The following is a 17,542-nucleotide window of genomic DNA, read 5'->3' as shown; positions in this document are numbered from 1 at the left end:
TGTGATAAGTGCAGGTGAGACGGGACTGCTGCGCTTGAGTACATTGCTTCACCGGTGACAACATGATATGCAACTCTGATTTGGATGTGAATAGGTTTATATACCTTCATATTTAAGAAAACTCCCTTTTCTTAGCTGTGCAGTGCAACAACATCTAAAACCTGAATCTTCTCATACATTATGTAAATGCTATACAAGTGTAGACTACAAACGATGAGTTTCAGTTACTTCAGGAGCTGCATCCTCGTTGGGAGAACATAGTTTTTTTTTTACGTGTACGGTACACTTTGTAAAAACTACATACAAACACACTCAAGGCTGGGAAAACCCCTAAAGGCCTGAATTGAATCTTTGAAAAGATTCTGCTTTAATTCCTAAATCATTTAAACAAATATGAAGAAGCATAATGTTTTGGGCCCAATCTAATGACAAAGCACACGGGATGTAAATCGAAGTAGAACTCTGATCTGCACCCTCGACACATACGCATGTGTGGCCACTCCCAGTGAAATCATAACAGCAGCTGCTGAAATCAGTGCTCCAACTCAAAGTTTTTAAGATATTCTGCAATACTTTTCTATGGAATTTTTATACGGAGGAGTTCATGTGAACAACCCATTTCTCCAATGTAATTGTGTGACATGTGTTCTGTTTTAGTTCTTGAGGGCATATACTGTTGGCAGCCTGTACGCTACGTCTTAACACTTGCCTAATTTCTCAGGCATCTCAGTGGATATGCTTTGACACTTCTGATGATGTGAAATTCTACGAGAAACACAGCCCCCGATAAGCATCCCGAGCTACACTTCTCTCTGTACAAGGAGATTTGGACCTGAAGTCATGCAGGAAGCAGCGGTGAGCCTTTCGCTCGTACATGGCACGCACCGATACACACCTGGGGCTCAACTCGGTGACAAAGACGCTCCCTTTGCTGCCCCGTTATCTCACCACTTATCACTTCTTCCAGCATCCTCCCTTTGCCTTTCATTTCACCTCTGCCCGTTTCTTTTTTTCCTTTAATGGAAAAAACTCTTTCATCCCCTACTGCCTGTTGTGCTTTTCCTACTTCCTCTTCCTGACGCCAACTAATTAAAATGCTCATGGTCAATTGGGCAAATTATTGCACAGTGTGCAACACCTGAGTCGGGGGTGAGACAAAGGAAAAAAGAAAAGAAAACTACACCGATTTTCACTCAAACATGCACGCAAACTGCTGTGGTCACAGTCAGGGCACGGATCCTCATTACGCCTCATTTATGGCAGCAGAGAACAATCCGAAGCATTTACAAGGGACCGCAAATCACACCACTACTGTAATCACTCACACTTGCATGCATGCATGTGGCCTCGAGCGCTGCGGTGTCCAGGTGTTTCCAGCCTGGCAGCTGTTGACAGGAAGAAGATCTCTCCATCAGTGGGGGAGTGGTATGCATGTAGGCGGCAGCAGCAGAACCAGCCAGGCAGCCCTGGGATCCTGGGTTGCATAATTGAAGTCTCTTTCAGAGTAGAGGTCATAACTCTGCTGAGGCCTACTTCTTGTCAAATGAAAACCTTTAACAAGACTTCAAGAGGGGACAATGGAACGGCTGTCACACACGTTTTGTTTCAGATCATTTGGTGTAACCTTTTATCGTGACTTATCTGAGGCAGACACACACTAAAGGAAACCTGAAAATGCGTGTGTCCTATTCTGAGACATTCCATCTCTGGCTGGGAAGCAGCCCGGAGGAATGAGAGCAGCACCTACGGTTGGTGGGGATTCAAGCTGCTGAATGATTAGGAACAGTCCACTGGCAGCTCCATTCCTCTCTCTGGTAAACACAGCATTCAGAGCAATTAAGCCAATGATTTGAAAGCGTCAACCTTTGCACTCTTGTCCACTGGTTCCGTTTTACTTGCGATTTATTTTGCTCTTCCCCCTCCTTTCTCATGCAGCAGATATCCCCCACCAAAACCCGATAAATCAAGTGATAGTAATAAAAAGAAAAAAAAGAAGAAGAAGAAGAAGTATGAAATGACCCCACATGCTCACTCAGACATGCGACGTACATAAACGCGCTTACAGCACCGGAATGCTTACAACGATCCGTTGTTGAGCAATGTTTATTTTTATTTTCCACCCCGTGTGGGAATTTTATGGCCACCGGGACCGCCGTGCAGCAGAGAGGAGAACAGACCATAACAGAACAGCTCTAAATTATTCCTAAAGCAAAGTACAATGCAAAAGAGTTCAAATGCAATGCTTTGAATAAAAATCCCTGAACTATCTGAAATGTAGGCAGGGCTTCTGAGAATCTCATGTTCAATAAAAATCACGATGAAGGCATAAGAGGTAAGAATTTCAGTAACATTTTTACTCCACACAGAATTATTTATGATGTGCTTTTAACACTACAAGGACCTTCTGAAAGAGGCAAATGCTGACTACATTACAGGCAATCTCCAAACCGTAAAGAATGTTACACGGATCCAAGAAAAAGAAGGTACTTATCGAGAAGTAAACAGTGAGCACAGGGGCTGATCGTCGTAAAGATTTCAGGAACTGTTTTCTAAATTGCAAGAAAAAGAGCCCAATTCTATTAAAAAAAATGTGTTTGTTTTAAAACATAATGTTCTGTATTATGACTAATTACTGAGAGACTGATACATGTCTAATTTTGAAAGTCCATCTCCATCCTCATTCAGGTTTATTTGAGAATAATCTACATCTCATGAATGGCAATAAACAAGAAAAATAGAAGACCGGACGAACGAGGAGCTCAAGGCTGCTGAAAATAATTTGATTAGAAACAACCACTCTCACTCCTCTGAATCGCTGAGGCCACTCAACAAGCCTCTCCACGCTGCCTTTATTATATTCAAATGTGATGGCATATAAATTGTAAATTTAGGACAGATCAAGGGGTTTGTTTGTTGGAAAGCCGATCCTCCATTATGTTGTCAGGCCTTCAGCTGGGAACTCGACTGACATCTCACAGACAGTTGATGTATGGACCTCACGTTCACGCATACACACACACACACTCATTAACAGTGCAAGGAGACCCTATATCTATGAACTGTAGGAAACCAACTAACCTCTATGGCAGGCAGAACACCTGACACACGCAGTAAATTAAAATGGAAAACACACTCAAACACATACAGGTGAAGTTAACACCAGCTCTGCTAACAAAGACAGAAGTGAAGCCAAACTCCCATGGCATCTGTGATATCTATAGCGCTACAGTCCCTGAAGGACAGTCCTCTTTAGATCAGACTCTCCAGCAACTAAATCAAGCTTTTCTTCCATTTGAATCCAGAGTGCTTTGCAACACTTAATCACGGTCCAAATGAGGCATTACTACTGTAAAGAAAATGTATTTTGAAGCGCTGCTTGTCTGTGTCATGGTACTTCTGTGAACATCGTCGTTGGCGTGAGTGGGTGGGTGTTGCACCTTTGAGGATGACCTCCAGTTCGTCTCTTAAGATGTCAAAGGTGCTGTATCTAGAGCTGGTCTCCGGGATGATGTTCTTTTTCAGCCATCCTCCGCAGGCATACTGGTAGAAGTTGTCACATGGGTTCACGGTAGCGTCCATATTCTCTATGAGACGAGACGCTGCGCAGAGAGACACAATGTGGACAAACGACAACGTGAGGAAACATACAGCATCCAAACGCAACTGCGGCCAGATGCGCAAAAGTCCGCATAGTTTCATGACATAAACTACGGGGCTGCTCATAGACGGACATACGCATTCCCGTCGTCACATTTCTAAGCCACATTTAGATCCCCTTTTATAAATATAAATCACTGGGGGGAATACGCACGTGCGCTCACGTGCGCTTGATTTCCACTCCCACTTTCAACGTAAACGCGTGTCAAAACTCATCACGCAGGCAGAGAAAGCGAAAGGTGCGTCATGTGGTAGTGTTGCTTTTCTTTGCCTGCATATTTCACGGAGCTGTTTGCGAGTGGGAGATACACAGAAGCACAGCTGGTCCTCACCTGAGTAGCCTCCTAACTTTGGCTTCTGCGGGTCTGGAGATGGAGCCAGGTTCAGTCATGTGTAACCTGCACCCCAGCGTGAGCCAACCATTACACTGCGCCAGACATTCAAAGACGATTTCTAAATACTAATTTTCCTTCTAAAGTTTCATTAAACCCTTCTTCCTAAGACCACCAGACTAGACATTTTTACGCATGCCCGTTGCGCACACACTGATACAAATATTGTGCTTGATCTACTTAAAAAAAATAAGTCAACTTTTTGCATGAGATTATTATGTAGATCAAGAAAGACTAGTCTTTGTATAAACTACTTAATTTTATGTATGTGAATAATACATTTTGCAAGTACAGTCAACTTAAATGTGTTAAGTTTACTTCATCAAAATTAAGTTGACTTTAAAAAGAAAAGAAAAGAAAAAAAGGAAAGAAGAAAAAAAGAGAAAAGAAAAAAGGGAAAAAAGGAAAAAAAAGGAAAAATAAATAAATAAAAAATTAAGTTGACTTTACTTGCAAATGAATGTTGTACATAGCTACTAAAAATTAAGTAGTTTATAAAAAGACTAGTCTTTCTTGATCTACATAAAAATCTCATGCGAAAAAGTGGCCTTAATTTTTTTTAGAGTAGATCAAGCAAGATATTTTTTACTATGGTGTTCTACTTAAACAAATAAAGAATGTTTCATCTAAACGTTGGTCAATCTGCCCAATAGATCAAATTGTTAAAGGAAAGGTAAATACAACAAAATCATTGCTTGTTGCTTGTGTGTAAATGAAAAGATTGCCTGGGATTACAGAAATACTGCTTGCTAAGGGAAAAAATGCACAATGTCTTGTTTTTTGAACAAATGCAGATTAAGTTCAAAACTAGATGTATTCATGTAAAGCAACGAACTTCATTTTGAATTATTAATATCACAAATTTAAATATGTTATATTTACATGCGCTGTAGTAGGACATTCTGTATTATAAATCAAATTTTAGAAAAGAGGTGCGTTTTATTTTGTTTGTTTAATTGTTTTATTTTATGTATATGCATCGTTTATACCTCTGATCATAGAAATGTCCAAGGTCATGATCTGAAATGTATCAGCACTAAAGCCCCAGAGTTATGACATTATGCATGCTAATTTTACTCTAGTTCTAAAGAGCTCTTTTGACAGCCACATAGCCTGGAGATCAGTGGTGCTTATGTCACTATTTATCAGTATGACATTTTGGGAAATATGCTTAATCACTTTCCAGCGAAGTGTCTGAAGAGTGGATCAGTACTACTGGATATGAGCCTGGGAAGACTGAAGCCAGCAGCTGATTAGCTGAACACTGCAAAGGGGAAAGCAGCAAACAGGATCTGTGCAAGCATAATAAACACCACCTACACACAAGTACAAAGCTCACTCTTTGTGTAGTAGTATTGAATCAAGTTTGTGTATTTTTATAAAAACTGAAATGTGGCATTATGAGACATTATGAGCAAAACAATTTACCAACCAAAACTTCCACTGAATTTGAAACTCAACCCTTACGGCAGCACAAAAGAGATTTCTCGTGTTGACATAATAAAATATATGTTTCAGCTTTGTTTTAAGTACATTTTAATGATTTATTTTTTTTATACTTTAAAAAACATGCAAAATGCCGCACATCAACAGCAATGATGCGAGCTTACAGAGCGGCAGTGGACACCCTGTCACAGGACACTATGAGATTTAAGAAAGTAGCTAAATAATATAAAAAACCAAAGAAAAGTGATTATTAGGAAGCATCATAACCACCACAACTATGGAGTTTATGGTGCATTGCACTCCTGGGAGATGAGCCATGTTTGTAGCTACTTCTTTGCTTCTGTACATCAGCAGTAGATGGTAGCTAAATGTTGCTCTGTCTGTTCATCTTTTTTGTACTATTTGTATTTTGTTGTAAAAATCAGATATATAAGCATGTTAGATATTGTTGTGTGGCTGAGTTGCCTATCATGCTTACTTGAATCTCTTCTACTTAACAACGTTATGATTAAAAGGAATACGATGTTGTTGTTTGTACTTTTGAGGCGGGTATTAGCTTATAAAAACAGATAAGCTACTAAATACTTACACAAATATACATATAGAAGAGCTTGTCATCCTGAAGATTTGTAGTTCCTGCACCCATCCGTTTGTAAATTGCATGTCGTACAAGAGATTTCTAACTCCTGAATTGCTTGGCTGTATATATGCACTCACAGTGCAAATGAAGTAGGAAAACATGGTGGTGGGATCAGTACAGCACTCTTTTGGGATCTCGTATGGATCTAAACCGTTCGTAGATTTATCATGGAGACAGTTTGTCATGGTAAACTGATTTGTTGTTTTCTTTCTATGTTCCTATATTTTTTTGTCATCGCGTATGACTTGTCTTCTCTTAGTTTGTTATTTACTATCAATTTCCATAGTTACCAATGTGGCCTCCCAAAAATGCAATGGGTGTTTCTGAGCCCTATAAGGGGAACCTGCTGAGTCAAAGACTGCAAAAGAGCAAAAGAGGTTGGTTAAACTTTTCTATTTTTATAGGGATAAATATAATCTGACATGAATCCGCGAGGGTTCACATTTAAAAAGCGTCATGCTGCCACTTTTCCCCATCACTAGTCTTTATGAACAGTTGGACCTGCTGCTCAGTGAGGCCTTGTGATAAATGCACAGATGTGAGCACATGTGCATCTCAGATGTTGACAGAACAGAGCTGAAGGAGAATCGTTAAGGCTCCTTTTGCAGGAAATAAGTGCGTTTCAGATGATGGACCACCTGCTGTAAAGCTTTGGACGCTCTCCAGAGCACTTCATGCTGCTCTTGTAGAAATGAAAAAATAAGATAAAATAGGAATACAAACCTTTAGTACCACAAACAAATCTAAAATAAAAATATATTACTTTTCTTAAACTGGATGTTCTCTTTTAATTGAATATTGTTCACACATAGCTAAATACTAATAACAACAATAATAACAACAACAAAAACAGCAACAGCATGTGTAGTTACTGGAAAACAAAAAACAGTAGTTGAAGTAATTGGGCTCAGTTCTGCACCAGCGGTGGAAATATGTTAACTTTTTAGAGCTGCATTGAATTACAGGAGAAGGCTCAGAAATCCCCGGTGAAAAGGCTGTCTGTCAAATCTGACTGAATAGGGACATCCATCAAAAATGAATTGGCATCTGTTTCTGTAAACTAGCAGTGGAGTTACTCATCACTGACTTACTATTTCAGTTTTTGTTTTCTCTGAAAGGAAGTGATAATGTATGATGTTATGCCGAAGAAGCTGGAAGTATGGCTTTGAGGATTGGCACATAATGATGCAAAAGGAAATGTTAGGAGACTTGCCTATGGACTTGCCTATGGTAATACAGGCAGAAGAATTCATCTGACAAGCTCTTTGTGTTGTGCAGAAAAACGCATTCGTTCATTCATTACTACTGTACGCGCATGGTGTCAGGGAGCACTTGAACAAAAGCATCATATAAAGCTGTTATATGATGAGATGCTTTTGCCTAAAATGTTTACACCAATTACTAGTTTCTGTTGTATGTTTGTTCAGGGAAGATTAAAGACATGAAAAAAGAAAGAAAAGAATAAATAAATATTGCTATTTTTTTCTGCGGATCAGGACTGTTCACTGTTTTGACTGAGACGAAACTTTCTCATTTGAAGTGACCTAAAAATCCCTGGGCTTCTGCAGCAGTCTCACTTCTCCCATGCTGTCTTCCTCTGTGAAAAATCAAAGCCCCTCAGCGTGAGACAATAAAAAGAAGGCACAGACAGATAGACGTGCATTACTTACCTGACTGCGTGCAGTCTGCTGTGGTGCACATTTCATCTGCAGGAGAACATAAAACAAATCATCGCTCAGTGTTTATTCTTTCTTTCAGACATCAATCAATATGTCAAAGTCACCCTCGCCAACCTTTATTTACTGTAGTTTCTTTTTAATTTTTTGTTGCTTAAGACTGTTTCAAAACTAAGAAAAGAAAAAGCGATAATCAAAGTGAACTTGAGATGCACTGGCACGTCAGCAAACTACGAACGAACCTTTAATACACAGCTTCATGGGTTAAGAACGCAGTCAAGCACGCACACAGTTACAAATACAAGCCACTGAACTTTTATGTTCCTTACAAAGCAGCTTACTTATTTATTAAACCCAAGACTGAAACAACCGTTACGACTCAGCACACGTAAGCTAACTCTGTCTGTCTTAATTGGATGGCCTTTTCTGTCAGGTTTCTGCACTTTTGACCTGCTGATCTTTGTCAATAATTAATCTCACGATCTGCTGCTTATTGGTACTATCTCTCAAACACTACAGCTTACTTTGAAACAACCTGTCTGTGAACTCTTAGTGGTTAACATGTAAAGTGGATACGTGTCATTTGAAAGCAACAGTTTTAAAAATGTGATATCTGCAAACAAAAATCCTAAATTGGACGGTGACATTGATCTACAGCGTATCTGATTGGTTCTCCTGTGCAAGGAAAGTGGATTGGGTCTTTCTGTTCACTTTCACATTTGTCTTTATATGCAATCTTTTTTTCCCATGCTGTTGAAATGGGTGGCATCAATGGCAAAACATGCTTTATTTGGTATTTGAAATATCAGTGAGGAAGAGGCATGCGAACCTTGTAAAGGACCACTGTACACGCTCCCCATATTCTTTGTTCTGCTCCAAAACAGAGTTGTACTTTAGCGCTAAAAACCACACAGCTCAAGTGTCTTGTATCACCTGAACAAAGTGCAGCTCTTCAGCAAGCTCTTTTATGTGTGCCTCTAACCATGCTCATCTGGGAGAGGTGGTCAGTGGGAAAAAACAAAAATCTCAACACTGGCCCTTTGTGCTCAGAGTGCTTACCAGTCTTCTGGGTGGCAAAGAGAATGACGAGAGCAACAATGACGACGAAGAGCAGGGAGACGATGGTAATGAGGCCGATCTCCAAGGAGGTCCAGCGGGGCTTCTTAGCCGATTTGGGCGTGTTGGTTTCTGTCATTTTCGGCTCTCCTCCTTCAGCAGCAAGCTGTATCAACTCACCTAAGACGAGACTGAATGAATAGTCTGCTGAGAGCAAATGAATCATCGATCAACTCTAATGCTCAGTAAAGTGTTACCTAACAATCGAACAAGCTAAAATGTCAATGGTGCAGCCTGATGAATGAGTGTCTGTTTCTTCTCTCGAATAAGCAAAATGATATCTGGTTCAAACATGTTCTCACTCGCAATTTGTTGCAAGAGAATACATGGCAGGACACCTTGGTGTCAATTTTCAACATGCAGGCTTGCCTATAGACCCTTTAGAAGTCCAACAGAAGCCTCTCAATGCCTGCGATAAATACCATGAGACCGTAACTAAGTAGTAATGACTCTGTCACCGTGGTTACACAAAAAAATGGATAAGAAGCTTGTTCTAGAACAAAGAAATGCAGCGTCCAACCATGTGAGCACCAGCTGGGATTTCAGCTTTGATTTGAAAACTTGGTAATAAGCAGTCTCCATATTTAAGGCCCCATGTTTGCATTATTTAATTCAACTAAAATACATTTACAATCTCAAAGGTATCTCAAAAACCAAAATGCCACGGAAAATAAGGTAATATTGAAATGATTCCAACGTTTCTTCAAAGTCACGTTCAACTGGTTGGGAGAATGTGGTATACTTAAGGCTGTAGTTTCAATACCTCTAGTGGTTCATAAACAGTGCTTCCAGCATGCATCAAAGAAAACGTCATTGTGGAGTAGTTGGCCGTTGAGTTCGAGTGATAAAATAGGATGCTACCAATGGAAAGAATATTGCTCCTCTTCCTACTCTCGGCTTCTTGGTTTTATCACAAATCCATAGGAAATATGATAAAAACTCAAATGAATAATCGAATAGCGGTTTGAGAAAATGTCCCCTGTTGAACCAGTTTGGAACATTCTTTTCAACAAAAATTGTTCTTTTCAAAGTCTTTTCAGGGGGGAAAAAAAAAAGAAAAAAGCTTTCTGGGAACATGTGGCTAATATTGTAAAAGGATGTATTTTTAACCTGGACCATGATTATTTAAAGTCCACTCGCGAGACTCATACTAGAACTGTCTTGCTTTGTGAATTGCTAAAGTCCTCACCCAGTAGCATGCAGATCTAAATCAGTACCCTGCACATTGGACAAAAAAAAAGGCAAAAGTGCATTAAAATGTGTCAAAATGTATCGTCCAGAGTAACTGAGCAAGCGGCAGTGATAAGGTGAAGGGAAGATGTGTGGGTTTTGGACTGATAAAGTCACAAAACACAACATTTCAAGATGTCGCATTGGGCTAAGAACCTGTAAATTATTACTTCTATGACCTGTTTCATCCATCATGTCACTGAGTTAATTAGTCACTAAGTTAAAAATAAACTGCATTCATACACGATTTTCAGCTCAGTGACTGATAAATGTACCAACAATATATTAAGTTGTTGCAACACCACATAAGGAATAAAAGCATTTAGCTCACATAGAAAAATTTAAGCAATCGTCTAATTCACACATCAAGGCTCCTGTCCACAAAGTTCTCATCTTGTCAGTTACAATTAAATATCTACGGCTGAAAATCAATTAACCTTTCAATCGTAAAGCACAAATAAACTTGCTTTAGGTTTCCAAATAGAAACACTTTCAAATAAATCATTAATTTAAACATTAGTAAAGCAAACATTTCCCTCGGTCTCGTAGTTTTTTTTTTTTTGTTTTGGCACGTACAGAAATGAGAAAACAAGAGAAAGTAGAAAAGGAAGATAAAAGACAAATGGCAGGGATAAGAAGACAAATAAGGAAGATAACAGTGTTGGAGCAGAAGGTGAGAACAAGTTCTTACCCTTGAGGCAGTACACTCCAGACTAAGAAAACAAAAAAGCAACAAACAGACACTTTTGAAAAAAACAAAAAACTACCAAGACATTTTCCAGTGCTCTTCACAATAAAGTGCTGCTTTTTCCTCTGGGAGGCCAACAAAGAACTTTGCAAAGTTTTTCTTACAAGCAGTTGAGTCTATCTCCTAAGGTCTGACGACAATTAATCCTTAATCCTTTAACATCAGCAAACAGACACACACTCTTGCTCTCAAACACACTTTTACAATCCAGTGCCGTGAGGTGTGTGCAGATGGGTGGGTCTCCAAGAGCAGACAGGGATGAGAGCGCTGCGTGACCCAAGTCTCATAGCTTCCTTCTAGGGAAAAGGGAACTATACAGCCACACACACATTTATCGCACCTAAGTACATTCTTGCTTAATGTCAAATTGCCCATCATTCCTCTGCATGACAAAACAATGGACCGACGTAATGTAAACTTCCCTGATTATGGTCATTATCCAACCACATTACTGTACACACCAGACGCTACTCCCTCCAGGCTGCTCTCTCACTGCTCCACAACAGCACTCAACCGTGTATGACATCAGCACAGGTCATAAGATTTACTATAAGACAGTGGCGACTGGATGCAATTCCACGACCGAAAGATATGCAACTGAAAAATGAGCAATTGGAGGCATAAAAAGAGGTGATGAGACACTGGGATGACACGAGCTGATATATTCATCAGAACTTCCAGTCAAGCTTCTCCATGACTGCGAGACGGGCCAGAAACTTTTCTCTGCGGGAACACAGATCACAGTGACAGCAGTCCCACAGCTCTAATAAAACCATGTGTGCATGTCAGCACCGGAGAGGCCGTACATTATCTTCATTCACTCCAATCCTGACACTTTGCATGCCAAGTAATTGAATGTCGGTGGGATTTATTAAAAAGGAGGAGGGACGCAAAAAAAAAAAGAACCTCAGTGAAGGAATGTGTAAAAAACAGCTGGTGAGTTTGGAAAAAAAGTGTTTAAATCTGACTTCTAAATAATTTTTAAGTGGCTCCTCAGTGAGCTGTGGCATGTTAGGTATGGGGCTTAATGAGCACTTACTGTATATGTCCCCTTGACGTGCTACACTGTGCTCAGCACTGTTTTTTTTTTAATTCTTATTCACTCATTGACCTTGCTTCAGGTTTAGCTAAAGAACCTCTTCGTATCATATGGGAATAATGCCTTTAAGGATGTTGAGGCTAAGAGGGGTGAATGCAAAATATGTAAGCTATTTAATGCAAACGTGGCTCTGACTGCACTTTGAAAGGCATGTGCTGCTGCGTCTGCACTTTCAAGATAGTGCCCTATGAAAGGACACCCAAAAAGTTGAAACTTTCTGTCTGTTGCGCTCCACTCTCCACTTGTCTGTTTGTCCGTCCGTCTCGCTTTCCAACATGATATATCTCAAACATAAACAGCAAGACCTTGCAAACCCCCTTCAAAATTAAACCCATCATTCACGAAGACACCTGAAAACACCAATGTGTCTACACCCACGCAGACACACACACACACACAGACAAGTCTATATGAGCCCTCTTGTAGAAAGTCACTTTTTTTTTACAACCTACATCTACATGAGCCGGGAACATGTCTTCGATTTAAATGAGTTTGAATAAGCTGGAATATGGCCCACTTTAAACTAAAATAACACCTTCTCTGGGATCTGATTCTCAGCAGAGGGCCTATCGCTGCACGGTGAAAGAAATCACTTCTGAGGCAAGAGTCCCCATGCCAAAAGGTGATGAGATCTAGCTGAAATGAAATCCACCTCTTTAATTGCTATCTTTATGGCTTTTTTTTTTTGTTTGTTTGTGTTGCTGCACCATGAATGCAAAAGTAAAAATAACTTTTAAAGGGCTATTACACTGAGCAAAACATCAACATTAATTTCCAAGCAAATTAGATTCTACTTTGGATCAATACCAAAAAGTAACAAAGTACCCAGCTGGAACCGAGTTTTTTTTTTTCCCAATCGGGCCAAATTCAAACTCAAGTGATAAAAATACAACGCTGCAGAGGTTTGCAGCTAAATGCGTTCCTGCTCCTCATCTTCTCCATCTCCTGTTGCACGTTGGGAACTCCTGCGGGGGGTGAAGGGGGTGGATGGGGGGGGCGACATGATCATCTGGTGCACGTTGTCCCGTATCACCCAACCGGCACACGCGTACACGCCAAAAAAAAATAATTAGTAAAGCCTGAATTGTGGTTCTGCGTTAAATCGACGCAGAGGCTACGCCGTAGGGTTACGGCGTAGGGTTACGCGGCGACGCCGTAGGCTCTGCGTCGATGTAACGCGGGACCATAAATCATCCTTAAGTGCGCTGGCACGGACACAAGCGCATGGTTTACAAGTGACGCCCGGGGCGCGCGTGCGACTCACCAGATATGTCAGGAAATTTTCGGTCGATGATATATATGGGCATCACATCCGGCGGTCATGCATCCATCCACATCCACGGAGGGAGCAGCAGCTGATCGATCCGGTGCCGGTGCTCCGTTTGCTCCAGCCTGGTTTCAAAAAGGCACACACACACCGCTACCGCCTCTCTCCCTTCTCCCCCTTTTGGTTCTGTATTCTAAGGAGTGCGCGTTTCACACAAGCGCGCTCACGCACGGACGGACGGACTCTCCAGTGAAAGTACCAACTGCGCTGGAGCGCATCTACTCGGAGAGGATCGCTGGAGAGAAATGATCCATCAGAGCAAGGCGTGCGCGGCGCAGCTGCTCGAGTGTGTGATGCGCACCGGGGGGGTGGATGAGCAGGAGAGGGGGGGTGGGGGGGTCCCATACTTATAAAGCTTGTGACATACCTAAGGAGGTGAAGTATCCTCCTGAAGTTACTCCGTCAGGGCGGCGTTTACGAGTTAGTCCATGGGCCAGAGCAGATATCAGTACCACTCAAGGTGACCAACTTGCTTATGATGATATTTTGGTATGATCACCTTCCTGAGTGGCATATGTATCATAGTTATCAGCTCATGAAGTCACCCACCCCCTTCAGAAAATTACATTTTAGATGCTTGTAGGGCTGGGCGATATGGACCAAAAGTCATATCTCGATATTTTCTAGCTGAATGGCGATACTCGATATATATCGATATTTTTTCTGTGCCATAATTGGGGTTTCCCCCCAAAGCATTATAGCATAGCATCTCTGTTAGCTTCATTTTTTTCTGAGGCAAACCCTTAAAAAAACAGTCAGTTTTAATACAAAGCCACGTGCCAAATGTCACACAGGTACATTTATTAACAGAGGTCTGCACAATATCAAAATGTATAAAACAAATGAAATAATAATAAACTGCCTTTATATATGGAATAAAAATGCTTCTTGAATAAAATACAACAAATATCCCTTTCCTGCATAACAATTAAATTAAAATACACTGTGCAATTAATACAATGTAGACAGTAACAGGCAGACTTTTCCACTGAGGTTGTCCTTTATGTCCTGTATTTGCATGATAAAGACCAGTTTGTGACATCAGCCTAGTGGCTGTTATAGTTTCATAGGAGCCTAATGATGCTCTTCTAGTTTAAGGCTCACAATGACCTGTAACAATGATATAGTATGGGGTATATTATACATTTCCTGAATCCTTATGCTCCTGTGAGTATTCCAGTTTTTGTATTTTGTGTCTCTGTTGTTCCTAGATGACACAGGGCTAAAAGATAGTATATCATTTAGGCGAAAATGGTGTAAAAATGTGTGTTGTTTATAGTTTAAAGCGCTGCAGTGACCTCTATGTTGGTCAAAAAGGTTCACATCTTAGCTTGAATGAATGCTTAAAAGGTCCCCTTTAAAATGATACCAAAGACAATATTGTGAAACATTGACAGATATCATGAGTCTAAAGCAGGATATGCAATAGCATCTTAAATGTAATTTTCTGAAGGGGGTTTTAACTTCATGAGCTGATAACTATGATACAGCTGCCACTCAGGAAGGGTTATCATACCAAAATATCATCTACAGACATGTACACTGTATCTTTTCAAAAATTATAAGCAAGTTTTGTCACCTTGAGTGGTACTGATATCTGTTCTGGCCCATGGACTAAGGCGGTGAAGTATCCTCCTGAAGTTACCCCATCTATCGGAGTTGCTGCCTCCTCTGTCAGGGCGGCATTTACGGGAGACCCTGTCAGCAGCAGTTGCCGTGAGTGACACCCAAATACTCCCAGGGCGAAGGTACACACAGGTTTTCATTGCGCTTTCTCATAATGAAGAGCCGTGATCAATACAGCAAGGTTGTGCTGGCAGAACGAAAAAGAAAATAAGCCCCATGATTTCCAAAGTTTTATATTTCAGGACATAAAAAAACTAATCCGCACCAAACCAGGTCTTAAAATTTTGTAAAAAAAAAAAAAAAAAAACCCACCCTCAGGTGAACAACGGAGCAAGACAGATTGCCTGTCATCATTTATTAGACAGAAGCCAAAATGCAAAAGCAGTGCAAGAAAAACGACGCACTGCTCAAGATTCAATAGTTTGTAGCTGCCTTTAGTAGCAGGTGTATGATATTATCATTTATGAGCTTGCTTCTTGCATAACATCATAATAGAAGAATTTTGACCCACTGTTATTTTATTTCATTTTTGTAAAATTATTTGTGTTCATTGAGGTTTGTGGGGATTTGTTTACGCACAGGCCCCATTACAGCATCGGAATCAGTTCATTGTAGCACCTTGAATCTTTTTGAGCCATGATGTGGATTTGCCTTGTGTTTGAGATCATTGTAAGGCATGACCCAATTCCGACCAAGCTTTAGCTGCTTGACAGAAAGCCTCATAGTTGATTGAAAAAAAGGGAGTGAGGGAGATTTAATGACAGAAAAATGCCTAGGTGCTGTGGTTGTAAAGCAAGCCCATATTATCACCCCTCCATCCCCATGTTTGGTACAAGTCTTATTTGTTCAAATGTAACACTAAGCCATTTTTAATGAGCCATACAAAGTAGTCTTTTTCTCATCATTCTGTTATAATGTTTAACATCTTAGCTGTGGCCTGAGTGTAAGAAGAAGCTCCTGGTTTATCTGAACATTGCATGGTTTGATATTAGGCTAGAGTGTCCAATCCTGAAATGATGGGCAGAATTTTTTTTAATATTTCTACTTGTGAGTCATTTTTAACACTGTAGTGTGATGGGCTCTAAGTGGTTGGTGGAAATGACCTTGTAACAGTTTCCAGACTGATGTCTTTCCTTATTTGCATTGTGGAATTCAATTAATTCACTTCAGATCATTTCAGTTCAAAAATACTTTATCAATCCAGAAAGAGAAATAAATGAATTGAATGCTCCAGATCAACATATTTCTGCTTTTCATTTATTTATGTATCTATTTTTGTACCAAGGTGGATCTTGGAACCACTTAAGGCAACATTTCAATGATTCAAAGCAAAATTGCATCGACCGGAGAGGCAGGCAGATGAATATCGGCTCTGCGTTCAAATCATCAATATCTACAACACTGTGGTGCAGAGCTGAGAACGGATTGTTTTTCAAATGCAGAACATGGAAAAAACTAGCTGCAACACAACAGAGAGTATTCTGATGAAATCTCTCCCTCAATGGAATTGAGTTTAGGAATATTATGATTCTACCTTGCATTTCAAGCTTTTGTTCAGTGTAAAAATGGTTTTAAAACGATCCTCATCGTACTGATGATGATCATATTCATTCTGTAAGATTTTTGAACATTTGGGCAACAATAAACTGCTGTGATGATGACTGCTGTGACATGGTGGATGTTTTTTACTTAACAAATCTGCTTTGCTTTGTCTGTGGGATCAGAGAACTGGACAGGAAACTTCAAACATTCAGGAATTATCTATGTATTCAACAGCAGTAGCAATACTGTATTTGTATGCTTTTGATAGTACTAGTTAAAATGTGTTTTGTTTAGTCCTACAGTAAACCACAAATTAGTCTCAACAGGCAGAGCTAAATTGCTTAAAAAATGAGTAAATTAATACAAATTTGCATATGTTATCTTTCTTTTTCAGTTTAGTTTCATGTGGCATTTTGCTCCCAATCTGCTTATTGTTGAACAGCCAAGTTCACTACAAGGGTCACTTTTGTAGGGAAAGTTTACTCTGAAAGGGCACAAGGAATGTTTTTTGGAAAGGTGAAATACAACATTAACGCTGGAAGAAAAGTGGGTTCGCACCATCTTTTTTCTTTGTTTTTGTCATTGTCTATCTGGGAGAGAGAAAAAAAAAAGTAAAATATGCATATAGTGTGACATTTGTGACTATTCTAAGGTTATCAGATATGTATTGTACATCTTTGACTATTCTAAGGTAAGCTATCTTATGTTCTCACTCTATCTAAGATGTTGATACAGTTCAGCTGACATCTACGGTCATGCATTGATTAATGTATTAATTGATTTATTAATCAACTAAATTCCCCTCAGATTAAAAAAGTATCTTCGTCTTTTCTTTTGTTTGTTTTGTTTGGAATATACGAAACCTGACCTTTCGAGCTGTTTTCACATGCATGATTTGTGTGGAAAATAGGAATCAGCTTGTTTTCATAATCTTAGGAAAAGCATATTACATCTAAAGACAGAGGATGTCCTCTTCCTCCAGACAGTGTCAGTCCAGAGCGTGTAGTTGGTCCACAGTGGAAAATGTAGCAGTCTGACATTCA

At 39.9% G+C, this 17,542-nt stretch overlaps 1 protein-coding gene across 6 annotated transcripts in view; it reads right to left on the bottom strand.

Annotated features, from left to right (window-relative positions):
* LOC133441826 (neprilysin-like) overlaps positions 1-17,542 on the bottom strand; it is a 466,475-nt gene that overhangs the window by 36,959 nt on the left and 411,974 nt on the right. Inside the window, exons 1-5 of one of the 6 annotated variants that reach the window (XM_061719494.1) lie at positions 11,104-11,502; positions 10,849-10,870; positions 8,871-9,047; positions 7,806-7,841; positions 3,438-3,599 (exon numbers count right to left, since the gene is read on the bottom strand). In XM_061719494.1, coding sequence (XP_061575478.1) covers positions 3,438-3,599; positions 7,806-7,841; positions 8,871-9,047; positions 10,849-10,870; positions 11,104-11,283 — 577 coding nt within the window. In that variant the 5' untranslated portion in view covers positions 11,284-11,502. The other 5 variants (XM_061719497.1, XM_061719495.1, XM_061719496.1 and 2 more) reach the window with 5 other exon arrangements.

Source organism: Cololabis saira, chromosome 4 (genome assembly GCF_033807715.1).
Source record: "Cololabis saira isolate AMF1-May2022 chromosome 4, fColSai1.1, whole genome shotgun sequence".
Lineage (NCBI taxonomy): Eukaryota > Metazoa > Chordata > Actinopteri > Beloniformes > Belonidae > Cololabis > Cololabis saira.
The sequence above is the reverse complement of the archived record's forward strand: the minus strand, read 5'-3'. Positions and strand labels throughout refer to the sequence as shown.